The 17,438-nt window shown below is 42.9% G+C and overlaps 1 protein-coding gene across 1 annotated transcript in view; it reads right to left on the bottom strand.

Annotated features, from left to right (window-relative positions):
- LOC140734195 (uncharacterized) overlaps positions 1-17,438 on the bottom strand; it is a 113,022-nt gene that overhangs the window by 24,505 nt on the left and 71,079 nt on the right. The window contains exons 11-13 of the mRNA XM_073057847.1: positions 12,118-12,231; positions 6,228-6,561; positions 3,980-4,046 (exon numbers count right to left, since the gene is read on the bottom strand). Of these exons, the coding sequence (XP_072913948.1) occupies positions 3,980-4,046; positions 6,228-6,561; positions 12,118-12,231 (515 nt within the window). The remainder of the gene's footprint in view (positions 1-3,979; positions 4,047-6,227; positions 6,562-12,117; positions 12,232-17,438) is intronic.

Here is a 17,438-nt window from a genome sequence, read left to right as displayed (position 1 = left end):
TGATGAACAGTCCGAATACTTGCTGTTGCTCATAGAAGTCAGATCGCTCTCAAAAGAATACTGCCTGAGATGCTTTTATGCACTTTATGAAACTGATAAAATTCTTTGAAGACTGAATGCTTCATTCAATAATCAACTCGAGCGTATTAGGCATGACATTGCTTGTTTGTCAGAATTATTCACAAAGTTTAATCAAATCGATCCTCAATTGCAAGGAAATGGTGTGAATCTTATCAAAGTTAAATCAGTCATCTCCACATTTCTGTTCAAGTTAACCCCATTCAAATGCGACATTGGCTGTCATGACCTTTTCCAATCTCCAAGCCTCTCTGAGTTAGAGGGGAAAGAGAGAGAACACCAGGTGATGATCTTCAGTCATATTGTGCTCACCTGGATGAGCTGCATAAAGATGTCAGCGAGATTTCAGAATCTTCTCTTGTCCAAATACAGACTGGGTAATAAATCCATTCCTGAACACTTGTGACGAGGAATTAACAGGAAGGATGGAGGAAGAACTGATCTCACTACTTTGAGCTGAAGCCGAGGTTCACAAAATCGTATCAAACCTTTTGTTTGCAGAAAGAAATCTCTGAATGTTATCCTGCACTGTGGAAGAGATGAAGACGTTCTTTGTTGCCTTTCCAACATCATTTTTAGTGGAGCGTAGTTTCAGTGCAATCACCCAACGTTTTTCAAAGCAACGAAACAGACCAAGTTACTGAACGTGGGGATCTGAGATTCCTTCTGAGTGACATTCAGTCTGACGTTGAGAAGCTGATATCACTGTAACAAGCCTGTCCTTCCCACTGAGAAGTGAAAAAGCAATTAAGTAGTGGATAGTTGGACTACTAATGTATTTTCTAAAACTGTTGATGAAAATTGTTTTTACTGTAATTAAATAAAGAAATAATGTTATTTGTAGCTTTAAATAAATATTAATATTTTTTGCAATTATTCGTCACTGCTTTGAATTTGCAGTTCCTATTTTCTTTCACTGTGCATCGTAAATCAAAATAATTTACTGTTTTATGTAACGGCCAGAATGGGAGAAGGAGTGTTGGGGATATAGTCTGGGAGCCAAGGGGGTGTATCCCAAAAAATGTTTGGGAACTACTGCCCTAAACCGCTGCCCTTTAGTTTGTGATGATCTTTCCCTGGGAAAAGGCTGTATACATTCACCCTATCTCTACTGAGAGATACTGCATGGTAACAGGCCTTTCTGGCGCACTGAGCTCATGCTATTCAATTACAACCCTGTAAAGAGCTAACCTCCTCCCCAGTTCATCTTCGGAATGTGGGAGGAAACCGGAGCGTCCAAAGGAAACTCACGCGGTTATGGGGAAAACGCTCAAACTCCTTACAGACACGAGCAAAGATTAATCTGGGTCGCTGGCGCTGTAATATCCTTCTGCTAACTGCTACGCTAGGGTATTATCAACATTTAACCGAAGGCAGGCACACATCTTTTTTCAGCAGTAATTGAAAATAAAAGAGAAATAGAAACCTGAAATTATCGGGAAATACTGGAAACAGCAGGCCAGGTAGCAAAAGTAAAGTGCAAGGCTCCCTGTCTCTATTCGAACAACTTTCTGCAGACCGCTGAGTCGATCACTGGGGTCTCCCTCCCTCCTATTTGTGACATTTATTGGGACTGTTACAACGAAGGGCCCGAAGCATTGTTAAGGCTCCCTACCACCTGTCCCACGTTCTCTTTGACCCACTCCCATCAGGAAGGAGGTACAGGAGCATCAGGACTAGGACAGCCTGACTAGGTAACAGCGTCCTCCCTCAGGCTGTGAGACCGATGAATAACCTGCTACCATCAAGGTCTCGTCACGAGGACAACAGGCTGTTACTGCTTACTGTACTGTTCACCTGTGCAGTGCACGTCACATGCAGTTTGAATTAAATGTTATTAACTTGCTTGTGATGACAATAGACAATAGGTGCAGAAGTAGACCATTCGGCCCTTCGAGCCTGCACCGCCATTCTGAGATCATGGCTGATCATCTACTATCAATACTCGGTTCCTGCCTTGTCCCCATATCCCTTGATTCCCCTATCCATAAGATACCTATCCAGCTCCTTCTTGAAAGCATTTTGTTTTCTGTGTTGTGTGTGATATATGTTCTGTGGGTGCACCATGGTCTGGAGGAATGTTGTTTCGTTGTTTATATGTACAGTCAGATGACAATAAACTTGAAGATGAATTTGAACTAAAAAGAGAAATAAAGATGATGTTTCAGTTTGAAGATTCTATTTAGCATTGGAATGTTACTGCTGCACAATTACAGATGCTAGCTGACATACTGAGTGTTTCCAGTATTTTGTGGTGTGTATGCCTGTTTTCATGTGAAGGCTATCACATTCTGTAAGCAGGAACCAGGACCAGCCAAGGAAGTGAGTGCGGACTTCTGCTGGTGGAAGTCGGGAGAGCATCAAGAGACCAGCAGTGGAAAGGATAAGCAGCTTCAAATCCTGCTGAAGGGTCTCGGCCCGAAATGTCAACTGTTTACTCTTTGCCATAGATGCTGCCTGGCCTGCTGAACTCCTTCAGCATCTTGTGTGTGTTGACTTGGATTTCCAGTGTCTGCAGACTTTCTCTTGTTTGTGAGCAGCTTCAAGTTCCTGGGCATCCACATCTCGGGGATCGACCCTGGGCCCAGCGCACTGGTGCAATTACGGAGAAGCCATCCTGACAGCTCCCGTTCGTCAGTAGTTTGAGGAGATTGGGTCTGTTGCCAGAAACCCTTTCAACTTCCTACAGACGTATGGTGGAGAGCATTCTGACTGGTTGCATCGCAGCCTGGTAGGGATGTGCACAGGATCACTGGAGGCTGCAGACGGGCGTAGACTCAGCCAGCTCCATCACAGGCTGCCTCCCCACCATCGAGGACATCCTCAAGAGGCAGTGCCTCAAGATGGCAGCATCCATCATGAAGGGCCCTCACACACGCTGTTCCGATTACTACCACCATGGAGGAGGTACACACAGCTAACAATTTAGGAATAGCCTTCTCCCCAATGACAATGGACTTCTGAATTGTCCATGAACGCTACCATGTTATTCCTATTTTATTTATTTAGAGATACAGCGTGGAACTGGCCTCTCTGGCTCAACAAGGTGCATCGCCCAGCAACCCACCTATTCAGTGCCATAATGACCAATGAACCAACTAACCAGTATATTGATGAAACCCACAGGGTTCACGGGGAGAACATACAAACGCCTTAACAGATGATGCCAGAGTTGAACTCTGAGCTCCGGACCGCCCTGGGTTATAACAGTGTCACACTGACTGCTATGCTACCGTGTCTTCATACCGCACTGCTGCCACAAAACAACAAAATCATGACATGCAAGTCAGTGATAATAAACATGGTTCTGATGTGCAAAAGTCTCAGGAAACGTATATATAACTAGGGTACCTAAGACTGCTGTACAGTACTGTATTTGTCAACGTGGAGCAGAGAGCAAGTTTGTGAATCTGGTGGGAGCAAAGGATGCTGGCAATGGTGAGGGTGGAGCACCATGGGAGGGGTGCGGGACAAGTGGCAGAGAAGGAATGCTGGGGCAGGGGGTGGTGTGGGTGCAGACACACCCAGCCCTGAGACACCAGGCAAGGTCATTTGACTCCACACAATTGGTTTATTGATCATTACAGAATGTCTCTCTGGTGCTTCCCGCTCCCTCCCCTTCTCCCAACCATGATTCCCCTCTTTCTGCCCCCTTCCCACTCTCAGGCCACTATGGATACCCATATCAGAATAAGATCTATAATTGCTCAGAAGTGTCATGAATTTTTTTTTGTGGCAGCAGTGCAGTGCAATACATAAAATTACTAAAGTACTGTGCAATTGTTTTAGGCATCCTAGCGATATACTATATATGGGCACAGTAGTGCGTGCTATTTCCCGAAGTGACAGGCAAACAAATCCATAAGCCATTAGTCTGATGCATTAATCATGAGCCACTTACTTCTTCTTCATTGACAGGATATATTTTACCACTTGCATTACAACAGTTATCTTTAAATTGCGATGCTCTGCAAAAGAAAAATGTATTTGTGAGTAAAATTGATGGAAATCACATTCATTCAGATCACAAATATATTGATATCTTAAAAGAAGGTAACCACAGGAATTTAGTACAAAGATGAGGAACCGGGGGCTCACTGCTGTCCAAAAACAAGCCCAGTTTTGTCCCTGGTGATTCTGCCTCTCCACCACTGCATTCCATGCTTGTTTCGCTCTCCCTATTAGCCTTGTATCAGCCCTTTCTTTCCCGGAGAAAACGGTCTCTGGCTGTCCACTCGATCTACGCCCCTTATCATCTTGTACACCTCTATCAAGTCACCTCTCATCCTCCTTCACTCCAAACAGAAAAGCCCTGGCTTGCTCTACCCATCCTCCCAAGTCACTTTCTCCAATCCAGGCAGCATCCTGGTAAATCTCCTCTGCACCCTCTCTAGAACTTTCACATCCTTCCTAATGAGCTGACCAGAACAAACACTGAATAATTATACGTTGATTAATATCCTTGCATTCCTACAGTCAGGAGAATCAAACTTAGCTTCTATATTTCCGTATGCTAGAGCAATACCAGGATACACTAGATGCCAAGTGAAAACAACAGTAGTGGACACATCAAGTGGAGAGAAGTTTCTCAGAATAGACACATCCCAGAGGCGGAGAGTCAAAATCACAGTGAACATCCTGACTTCAATCAGCTGCTTAATTTGCTTGCTATTGTACTATCTGGAGATACGTCTCTACCAAAGGAGGTGTAAGGCACTCCTTCCCTCCGCTAGACTGCAGGTCACCCTTGGGCAAAGTGTAGCCCCTGCTTAGCCCCCTGAGTAGGGCCACATGAAGACAAGGAGCAGCTGGTGCATATCACAACTCCTGATTATGTGACCACTGACACCAGGCGACAATCTCTGAAGAGTATTAATAATGGCTGGGTTTGCCCGTCTTGTAAAGATTTTCTAAGAACAATCATGGTCATGAGACCATGATCACCTACATCATATGACTCGACACATGTGGATGATGATGAATGTACTGCCGTCAGTCAGAACATATAACAGCACTGAAAGAACCCTTTAATTCGCTCTACAAACTTCTCTTGAATAATCTGTAATACGTATATTACCAAGAGGTGGTAATCACTGTATTTTTCCATCCTGTGAGGCTGCCTTATTTTCACCTTAACTATGCAAACTATTTCTCAATGGTTTGTTCTCTCAATCACAAAGGTAACAGATATACTTTCAGTGGATGTCTGCGAGTCCACTGGGGAGGTCAAAGCTCGGTGTGTCTGCACAGGAGCTGTAGCCAGAGACCTATCCTGAGTTTAAAGGTCTGTGAATCTGAGAGGGAGGAGTGGAGTTCACTTCTGCTGCTGTAGTTTGTTGCTTGTTGTGGTCTGTGTTGTTCTGCCCAGTGTTGTGGGCACTGGAATGTGTGGCCCCCGGGTGTGTTGGTTGTTAACGCAAATGATGCCCTTCACTGCGTATTTCAATGCACACATGGCAAATGAATCTTCTGTTATAAAATATGTGTGATATATTTTTATGCATAAATATCAACACTGGAACTTCAGACTGTTGACATTGTTGTTTATGTACCATGCAATCTCCTTTGTTTTGTTCTCATTATATGCTTGGGTCAAATGTTTCAATTCTTAAAGGAAGGTGTACGTTGAACACAAAAATTCCACTGAGGTCTGTCTTCAGCTTGTTGTACTAAAATAGACAATATTGTCATGAATATGGAACATAGAACAGTACCATGCAGAATAGGCCCTTCAGCCCACAATGTTGTGCTAACCTCTAAACCTACTCTAGGATCAATATAATCCTTCCTTCTCAGGTATCTCTCTATTTTTCTTTCATCCCTGTGCCTCTTAAATGTCCCTGATGTATCTGCCTTTCCCACCACTCTCTGTAAAATAACTACCTCTGACATCACCCCTATACTTTCATCCAGTCACCTTAAAATGATGCCCTCTCATATTAGCCATTTCCATCTTGGGAGAAAGTCTTTGGCTGTCCACTATCTATGCATCTTATCATCTTGTACACCTCTTTCAAGTCACTTCTCATCCTCTTTCTCTCCAAAGAGTAACAGTCTAACTTGCTGAAACTATCCTCAACAGACATAACCATTTAAATAGGAAGAAATGCAATTCTGCTTCAAAAAAGGAAAAAGAAATCAAGGTTCACCTATCCATATTATTTCTTCCAGGAGCTTATGGACGTGGCCTGCAATTCCATCAGGCATTTCGGCAAGTCTTTCAGAAACTCTTGTGCTTTGCTTTTTGTGACGAACACTGTACTTTTTCACATCTTCATTGTCAGGGCTGAGGGGCAAGGACCTGAAAGTACCCTCAGTATCTGTATCCTCACTGTTTACTGTGGAAGGAAGTGATTCCACGGAATCTGTGTCCTGTACTTCCACGTTTGATGGACTAGTGTTAGCAGGCCCTACAGCATCGTCCCCATCATCCAGATCCTTGTCCCATGGGCCCTCTGAAATATCGCTCTCCACGTCAGTTTCCTGTGATACGTAGCAGACGTGTGAAAAAAAAATGACACAGAAATGATCGTGGAGCCCTAATTTTCACACTTCATGAATAATAACTTGCACAGATAATCACTTAAAGCAGTGGTTCCCAACCTTTTCTATGCCCCACACCCCTAGGAAATGTATGATTAATGTTCGTACCCCCTACAAAAGTAATATCACATTTGAAGACGAAGAAGTCTAATTTCTAATTTTTGAACCACATACAATACTGTGGGTGAACAAATTGAACTTAAAAAAATAAGCTTTTAACTCAGTGCATAAAATCAAATATAAATTGAGCAATTAGATTCTAATTTATTCAGAAAAAAATGTGAACAGTAAAATAAATCCCAATTGTGAACATAAAATTCAATGACTTCTTTGCTACTGCTTCTCATTCATGATTTTGTCAAAACATGGAACTTTCTTGCTGACTGTGATCTGCAGGTCTGCCTGTGGATTCAGGCGATTCCTGGATTTTATTCTTGATTGACAAAAGAGAACTGTATCCAGATTCACACAAGTATGTTGTTGCAAATGGAATGAGGACACGGAGTGCTTTTCCACCAAGTCTTGGGAACATATCCAGTGCTGCACACCAAAACTCCTCCAAAGTCTTGCTTTCAAATTGCATTTCAAGAGCTCATTTGTCTGCAAATCAATAAGCTCTTCCTTCAGCTCTTCATCGTCTGACATTTTCTCCAAATTGTAGGAATATGGATTCATGATCCATTCTTCTGAAATCTTCAGGTCTCCAGCGGCAAAATATCCATCAAACGATTCTGACAGCATTTCCAAATGAGCCACGATTTCTTCACGCACAGTAGAAGTTATGGATCCAGCATCATCAACCATCTCTTCTAGTGAAGGAAAATTTGAGAGACTGCCTCTTTCCATCCTTCGACGCCAAAAACGTAACTTTTCTTTGAAGGCATTCAATTTTTCACAAGCCTTCAATATGTTTATCCCTTTTCCTTGAAGAGAAACACTCAGATCATTCATACGAGTGAAAATGTCAGCTAAGTAAGCCAGCATTTGGGCGATTTCCTGTGATTCCATTGCCCCAACCAGATCACATTCACGCTCCTCCAGAAAAACTTTGATTTCTTCCCGCAGTTCAAAGAAGCGGGTTAAAGCTTGTCCTCGTGACAACCAATGGACTTCTGTGTGGAAAAGCAAAACTGTAATTTATTTTTTTTATTGAAGTTCATCATCAAACAAACATTTCCATAAGATGTATTTCAGACATTGTACATATATATCATATAATCATATATGTCACAAATCTCCACATAGTATTTATCTGAGGTATACACTTATAGAAAAGAGTGGAAAGAAAAAACAAGCAAAAGGAAAAAAAACTATCTACAAGTAGGGAGTGATCTTTTTTGTTTGCAACAGATTCATTGATTTGTGAGAATAAAATCAGGCCTATGAGGCATTATGTAGTTAAGCCATTTTTCCCAGTATGAATCAAATTGTTCCAGCTTATGATTAACAGATGCTGTTATTTTCTTCATTTTGTAAATGTCCATTGTAATTTCCATCCATACATTTAAAGTTGGGCTCTCCTGTGATAACCATCTCCTAGAAAGAGTCTTTTTACCAGCCACCAACAGTATATTCATTAAATATTTATCTTTTTTCAACCATTCTTGAGGTATATACCCAAAATATATGGTCTTACTCTCTAAGGGTATTTCACATTTAAACATGTCTTGTAGGGCATTGTGTATCCCCCTCCGATAGTCTTTGATAACAAGGCAGTCCCAAAAAATATGATAATGATTTGCATTTTGATTTCCACAATTTCTCCAGCAAATAGGGAGGTTACTATCATAATGGGATTTCTGAGAGGGTGTAATAAAATATCTTATCAAGTTTTTCCATCCGAACTCCCTCCATTTCTGTGAACTGGTACACTTCCATTGATAGCTCCATATTATTGTCCATTCTTCCTCAGATATAATTATCCCTCCTTCCTTCTCCCATTTTGTTTTAATGTATGAAGTTGAATGTGTTTTAAGATTTGACAGCCCCTTATACATGCTTGAAATGATTCTACTACCATTATCTGAATTATATGTTTTTCTAAAGAGCTCTATCAAGCATGTTTTCTTGCCTTGGTTGCATTTTTAAGTGTCCTATTAACATATTGTCGCATCTGTAAATACCGATAAAAATCTTGTTTTTCTAATAAGTGTTTCTCTTTAAGCATTTCAAAACTGAACAGTGTTCCTTCTTTCATTATGTTGCAAAGATCTGTTATTCCTTTAGCTGTCCAGTCCTTAAATCTAGCATCCAGTTTATTTGGTGTAAAATCCGAGTCATATGCACACCATTTAAGAATTGCAATATCTCCCTCTAGATTATATTCTTTTATAGTAGTTTTCCATATTTTAAGAGTCAATTTCACCCATGGGTTATCAATACTATTTATGTACCTTTGCAGGTTGTTATCAGCCAAAATTGCTTGTATGGGGTTGGGAAGTACCTGCTCCTCAATGTTTTTCCATTGAGTGTCATATGATGGGTTGCACCAACATATCACAGCTCTCAACTGTGCTGCAAAATAATAATCTCTAAGAGAAGGTAGGCCCCATCCCCCCCCTGGAAAAGCAAAACTGAATGCTCACTTCCCAGATCCTCACAAAATGATTTGAAGATGTGATGGTTCAAAGCACGCCCCCTGATCCAGTTGATGATCTTCACCAAGTATCAAGGACTTTCTTCAAATTTGGAGGCAATGGTTTTGATGCCAAAGCATGCCGATGAAGAAAACAATGGATAACTTGCAAGTCTGGAATCTCCTTTTTCATCAATGCAGAAAAGCCAGATTTATTTCCAAGCATTGCAGGTGTCCTGTCAGTGCACACAGAACCAATGACTTTGATATCTAAATCATGTTTGGCAAAGAAGTCTTTCACCAGCTGCATCACATCCTTTGCAGTTGTGTTTGTTTTCATATCTTTACAAAACAGGAAATCTTCCTTCACAGCACCATCATTGACATATCTCACTAATGTGATGAGTTGGCTACAACTGGAGACATCAGTTCACTCATCCAACTGAATAGAGATTTTAAGAGGACTAGCTCTGACATCTGAGATGACTTGGTCCAAAATATCTTCACTCAAATCACTGATTTGGTTGTGAATGACATTATTTCAAAGGGGCACCTGTTCAAATTTTTTTCTTGCTTCTTTGCCCAGGATAATTGTTGCCATTTCCAGCGCATATGGGTTGATGAGATCTTCCGCAATTGTATGGGGCTTCTTGGATTTGGCCACTTTATATGCCACTTGGTATGAAGCAAGAAGTAGTGGTTTTTCAACAGAAATGAAACCTAATTTTGGAAGAGTTCCTTGTGAATCAAAACGAGCTCTTTTGATTTTCAATGACCCAACATCATGTCCTTCAACATCAGCTCCGCCATGCTTGTTCTTGAAGTGCTCTTGAAGCTTGGAAGGCTTCAGATTTGAGTTGGAAAGCACAACGCTACGAAGAATGCACTGGGGTTTTTGCAAGCCATCATTTCCTGTTGTGCAAGTGAAACCAAAGCACACATAGTCATCATTCCATTTCCTTCTTTTTGACGTGATGAAGGGTTAATGAAGGGTTAAGGGTAAAGAGAAAAATATGAGCTAATATGAGAAAAACTATCTAAGTCAGGGATGACCGCTTTACTCAACCAGACACGCCTATAGCAAAGTATCGCGAGAAATACGCTTTTGAATATTATATTACGATATTACCTGTGGTTATGCCAAGATAAATCGTCAGGTGGAAATGCTACGGGGACGCAATGCGACTTATTAGGCTACTCTGTACTGAATTTACACACCTATTTCCGATGATTACCGGAGATATGAATTCCCATCACATGATTCAAAGTCCTCAGTGCTAACCATGCTAACACAATGCTAACACATGCTAACCGGTGCTAACACAATTCAAAATTATCAACAATTCAAGAAAAAAACCTTTTAAGAGAAAAAAAACCTTTGGAATTCAAAAACTTCTTTAATGCATTGACACAAATACAAATGAATGATTTCAGCTGCTTTTTATCAAAATGCTGCTTTTTAAAATTTTATAATTGAATAATTTACCTACTGTCTGCGGGTTTGGTTTTAACGCGAAGTCGTTACTCAATGATTGATTCGGGATGTATAAAGATTTTGGCATAATGAGATGATTTTTAACTCTGAGATGTAACCTTCTAGCTAACATTGATGAGACTCCTCAACTCTGACTTGGGCAGCGGGAGACTGGAGTGAGTTTACGTCTCTCTCGACTCGGGCAGTGGGAGACTGGAGTGTGCTTGGGACAAACGTTACTACCACTTCTCAAGGCACACTGGCAGCTGGCTGAGTGATGACTCGTGACTCGTCACTCAAGGACACAAGCCACTCTTTGTCGCAACCCCTGAAATTCCATCTCGCACCCCCTGGGGGTGTGGGCACCCTAGGTTGGGAACCCCTGACTTAAAGACTGTCTTCCCAGACACAACCTTCTCCAGCTCCAGAAGAGCACCTTCAGCTCTCACTTCTTACACAACCCTGAGACCCAGCTGCCAAGGCCCTAAGCATTACAATTTACTTCTTTCCGACGCACTTTAAAATCAAACTCTTTGATTGAACTTTGGTCAGCTCCTCCAAAGTCCCTTTGCCAAACTTTGTGAAAGGATACTCAGGTGACATTTTTAGTACATTTTAAGACATTAATGATTTCTCAGAACACTGCAGAAAATTGGGTTCCTTTGTAAGCAAACATCTAACTAGAGGGGTAGAGCCAGAGAGGTTTAAGGAATCTTCCTATGAACTAAGATGTGTCAAATGCTCTTTTTATTGCTTGTAATAATCTTGTGACAATAGAAACATACAGTGAAACATTCAGAAAGAATTGTGGTGATTAAATTAGAAAATAAAATATCAATAATTGGTAGGAGGCCAGACGATCCCCACAAGAAAAAGAAGTAAGAGTGAATGAAAATGTAAAGAACCACACACACACACACAAAATGCCAGAGGAACACTGTAGGTCAGGCAGGATCCAGGGAGAGAGAAACAAACAGAGAACGTTTTGTGCTGAGATCCATCGTCAGGACTGGAAAGGAAGGAGAAGGAGCCGCAGTCAGCATTGGAATAGAAGAACGTCCATTTAGAACAGGGATGGGGGGAATTTCTTTAGCCAGAGGATGGTGAATCTGTGAAATTCATTGCTACTAATGGCTGTGGAGGCCATGTCAATGGGTCTATTTAAAGAGGAGGTTGATAGGTTGTTGATTAGTAAAGGCATCAGAACTTACAGGAAAATGGGACTGAGAGGGAAAATAAATCAGCCATGATCAAATGACAGACTGGATGGGCTGAACAGCCTAATTCTGTTTCTATGGCTTATGGTTATATGGAGAAAACATGTCGACAGTAACAGTGTTCAATCAATAAATATTCACAGCACTCAAGTCTAAAGTTTCTTTAAAAAAAACTTGTTCACCAGGTTCAGAATGAAAGGGAAGAAATTTGCCACTTTCTGCGGTCATACCTCATCCTCCTCAGGAAACAGTGACGTTAGCAGCCCAATGTAGTCTCGGTCACTGGGTGAGAAGAAGTTAAGTACGTTTTCATTGCACAAAATGGACTCATCAGAGATCAATTTCTGTAACAGAGAATGCACCAGGCATTAATCTAACCAGAAGGATTTAAGATGTGTGGTTCTATAAAACAGCTTCCTAGCCAATGTAAGTGCAGAAGCAGATACAACATTGTAACAGACTCACTTCAACACTGCAATATTCCTGAAATAATCTACAGCCATCAACCGAAGGTTCTTTTTGGAAGGAGAATGCAGGTTCACTTCTAACATTTAAGAAAAACTTGGACAGGTATATAGATGAGAGGGGTTTGGAGGGATATGGCCCAGGTGCAGGTCAGTGGGACTAGGCAGAAAAATGGTTCGGCACAGACAAGAAGGGCCAATAGGCCTGTTTCTGTGCTGTAATGTTCTATGGTTTCATGGAGAGAGAAGTCCTGTCACCTGCCGGCCGTAACACATGATTTCTTATGCAAATACAGAAGCAACACAACACTTCAAATTTCACAAATGTTCTAATAAAGATTCCAGAATGCCAGTGTTCAATATAAGGTGCCTGGTGTTTAGATTCTCAGCAACGTTGAGGAACAGAAGGATCTTGGGGTCCACGTCCACAGTTCCCTCAAAGTTGCCACACAAGTTGATAGGGTTATTAAGAAGGCATATGGTGTGTTGGCCTTCATTAATCCAGAGACTGAGTTCAAGAAGCACGAGGTAATGTTGCAGCTCTATAAAACCCTGGTTAGACCACACATGGGAGAACGTGCTCAATTCTGGTCAACTCATTATAGGAAAGACGTAGAGGATTAAGAGAGGGAGCAGAGGAGATTTACCAGGATTAGAGAGCATGTCTTATGTGGATAGGCTGAACGAGCTAAGAGTTTTCTCTTTGGAGTGAAGGAGGATGAGAGATGACTTGATAGAGGTGTACAAGATGATAAGAGACAGAGAGTGGTGGGTGCATGGAGCACCCTTCCAGGATGGTGATAGAGGCAGATACATTAGAGATATTTCATAAACTCTTAGATGGGCACACAGATGATAAAAAAAAGGAGGGCTAAGTAGGAGGGGAGGTTTAAGTGTATCTTATGTCACAACATTGTGGGCCAAGGGGCCTGTACTGTGCTGTAGTGTTCTATGTTCTAGATTACCGAATGTGATCTCAGTATTTTTTTATATAAGGTGGATCAAAGGCACCTGGTGTCAGAGTCACTCAGCTTGGAAACAAGCCAAGCCTTTTGGTCCAACAGGCCAGAGAGGCATAGAGCACTACAGTATAGAAACAGGCCTTCCAAACCATCCGTGTTGAACTATTATTCTGTTTAGTCCCATCAACGTGTACTTGGACCTTAGCTCTCTGCACCCCCCCTCATCCACGTTCTTATCCAAACTTCTCTTAAATGTTGACCTCAAAATCACATCCGCCACCTCTGCAAGCAGCTCGCTCCACACTCTCACCACCTTTTGAGTGAAAGTTCCCCCTCATGCTCCCTCAAACATTTCACCCTTAAACCATGACCTCTAGTTCTAGACTTGCCCAACCTCAGCGGAAAAAGCCTGTTTGCATTTATCCGATCTATACCCCTTATAATTTTGTATGCCCCTATCAAAACTCCCCTCATTTTCCTATGATAAAGGGAATAAACCTTTCCCTGTAACTTAGGTCCTCAAGTCACAGCAATAACTTTGCAAATTTTCTGTAGGCTATGCTGCTGGCTGACCAAGATACCTAGCTAAGCGAGGCCCATTTAATTACATTTGGTCCATCTCCCTCGACATCCTTCCTATTTCTGTAAGTCTAAATGTCATTTATATGTTGTTAATGTACCTGCCGCACTCACTTCCTCTGACAGTTCATACCATATATGGGCCACCCTCTGGGTGCAAAAGATTCCCCTTGTGTTTCCATTAAATCTGTTGGCATAAACCAAAGTTCTCATTCCAGACTTTAAAGTCCTACAAAAAGTTGTCCTTTTTGACCACACTCCGCACTTCTCGTTTCTACCTCCTACCCGAGATCCACAAACCTGCCTGTCCAGGTAGACCCATTGTCTCAGCTTGCTCCTGCCCCACCAAACTCATTTCTGCATACCTTGACACTGTTTTATCCCCCCTTGTTCAATCTCTTCTCACCTATGTTCATGACACTTCTCACGCTCTGAATTTTTTGAATGATTTTAAGTTCCCTGGCCCCCACCGTCTTATTTTCACCATGGATGTCCAGTCCCTATATACCTCCATCCCCCACCAGGAAGGTCTCAAAGCTCTCCGCTTCTTTTTGGATTCCAGACTGATGCACCATCAATAACTCTCTGAGATGTGAGGCGAGATATAGGCTTTTATTGACTGGAAGAAAGAACAAGCAGCAATTGACCACCATACTACATCCTGGAGACTGAGGGCAGGGCTCAGGCCCCAATCGCCTTTATACCAGGGTCTGTGGGAGGAGCCACAGTCAGTGGGAGGAGCCACAGGAGCCGTCAGCAGGGGGGCGTGTCCAGACAGGTACATGTAGTTCACCACACGGACCTAACCAATTCCCCTCTACCACCACTCTCCTCCGTCTAGCGGAATTAGTTCTTACTCTCAATAATTTCTCCTTTGGCTCCTCCCACTTCCTCCAAACCAAGGGTGTAGCCATGGGCACCCGTATGAGTCCCAGTTATGCCTGCCTTTTTGTTGGCTTTGTGGAACAGTCCATGTTCCAAATCTATACAGGTATCTGTCCCCATCTTTTCCTTCGCTACATCGACGACTGCATTGGTGCTGCCTCCTGCACGCATGCTGAGCTCATTGACTTCATTAACTTTGCCTCCAACTTTCACCCTGTCCTCAAATTTACCTGGTTCATTTCCGACACTTCCCTCCCCTTTTTTGATCTTTCTGTCTCTATCTCTGGAGACGGCCTATCTACTGATATCTACTATAAGCCTACTGACTCTCACAGCTACCTGGACTATTCCTCTTCCCACCTGTCTCTTGCAAAGATGCTATCCCCTTCTCACAATTCCTCCGTCTCCGCCACATCTGCTCTCAGGATGAGGCTTTTCATTCCAGGATGAAGGAGATGCCTTCCTTTTTTAAACAAAGGGGCTTCCCTTCCTCCACCATCAACTCTGCTCTCAAACGCATCTCTCCCCATTTCTCGCACGTCTGCTCTCACGCCATTCTCCGCCACCCCACTAGGGATAGGGTTCCCTTTGTCCTCACCTACCACCTCACCAGTCTCTGGGTCCAACATATTATTCTCCGTAACTTCCACTACCTTCAATGGGATCCCACCACTAAGCACCTTTCCCTCCCCTCTTTCTGCTTTCCGTAGGGATCGCTCCCTTCGCAACTCACTTGTCCATTCGTGTCCCCCCCATCCCTTCCCACTGATCTCCCTCCCGGCACTTATACTTGTAAATGGAACAAGTGCTACACCTGCCCTTACACTTCCTCCCTCACCACCATTCAGGCCCCAGACAGTCCTTCCAGGTGAGGCGACACTTCACCTGTGAGTCGTCTGGTGTGGTATACTGCGTCCGGTGCTCCCGGTGTGGCCTTTTATATATTGGTGAGACCCGACGCAGACTGGGAGACCGTTTCGCTGAACACCTACGCTCTGTCTGCCAGAGAAAGCAGGATCTCTCAGTGGCCACACATTTTAATTCCACGTCCCACTCCCATTCTGATATGTCTATCCATGGCCTCCTCTATTGTCAAAATGAATCCACACTCAGGTTGGAGGAACAACACCTTATATACCGGCTGGGTAGCCTCCAACCTGATGGCAAGGACATTGATTTCTCTAACTTCCATTAATGCCCCTCCTCCCCTTCTTACCCCATCCCTTATTTACACACACACACACACACTTATTTATGTATTTATTCCCCCCACCCCTTTTTTCCTCTCTCTGTCCCTCTCACAATAACTCCTTGCCTGCTCTCCATCTCCCTCTGGTGCTCCCCTCCCCCTTTCTTTCTCCTGAGGCCTCCCGTCCCATGATCCTTTCCCTTCTCCAGCTCTGTATCCCTTTTGCCAATCATCTTTCCAGCTCTTAGCTTCATCCCTCCCCCTCCTGTCTTCTCCTATCATTTCAGATTTCTCCCTCCCCCTCCTACTTTCAAATCTCTTACTATCTCTTCTTTCAGTTAGTCCTGACGGAGGGTCTCAGCCTGAAACATCGACTGTACTTCTTCCTATAGATGCTACCTGGCCTGCTGTGTTCCACCAGCATTTTGTGTGTGTTTCCTGGGCACTTAGTAGGTTAGTGACCAAGATGGAGCTGATTAGATTTACAACCCTCTGCAGCTTCTTTCGGTGTTGTGCAGTAGTCCCTCTGTACCAGACAGTGACGCAGCCTGTCAGAATGCTCTCCATGGTACAATTATAGAAATTTTTGAGTATATTTGTTGACTCTTCAAACTCCTAATAAAGTATAGCAGCTGTGTTGCCTTTATAATTACATCGATACGTTGGGACCAGGTTAGATCCTCAGAGATCTTGACACCCAGGAACTTGAAGCTGCTCACTCTCTCCACTTCTGATCCCTCTATGAGGATTGGTATGCGACCTTCATCTTACCCTTCCTTAAGTCCACAATCAGCTCTTTTGTCTTACTGACATTGAATGCCAGGTTGTTGCTGCGGCACCATTCCACTAGTTGGCATATCTCACTCCTGTATGCCCTCTCATCACCACCTGAGATTCTATCAACAATGGCTGTATCGTCAGCAAATTTACAGATGGTGTTTGAGCTACGCCTAGCCACACAGTCATGTGTATCCAGAGAGTACAGCAGTGGGCTAAGCACACACCCCTGTGGTGTGTCAGTGTTGATCATCAGTGAGGAGGAGATGTTATCACCAATCCGCACGGATTGTGGTCTTCCAGTTAGGAAGTCGAGGATCCAATTGCAGAGGGAGGTACAGAGGTCCAGGTTCTGCATCTTCTCAATCAGGATTGTGGAAATGATGGTATTAAATGCTGAGCTATAGTCGATGAACAGCATCCTGACGTAGGTGTTTGTGTTGTCTAGGGATAGCTTCACTCAACTTCACTTGTTCCATCATGAACTGTTCCCACAACCTGTGGACTCACTTTCAAGGATCTTTATTGCATGTTCTTGATATTTATGGCTTAATTATTAATTGCTATTATTATTTTTTTCTTTCTTTTCGTATTTGCACAGTTTGTTGTCTTCTGCACACTGGTTGTCCACCCTGTTGGTGTGGCCTTTCAATGAACCTATTACGGTTATTGGATCTGCAGTGAGATCCAACGGC

The sequence above is a fragment of the Hemitrygon akajei genome, chromosome 10, assembly GCF_048418815.1.
Source record: "Hemitrygon akajei chromosome 10, sHemAka1.3, whole genome shotgun sequence".
NCBI lineage: Eukaryota > Metazoa > Chordata > Chondrichthyes > Myliobatiformes > Dasyatidae > Hemitrygon > Hemitrygon akajei.
The sequence above is the reverse complement of the archived record's forward strand: the minus strand, read 5'-3'. Positions and strand labels throughout refer to the sequence as shown.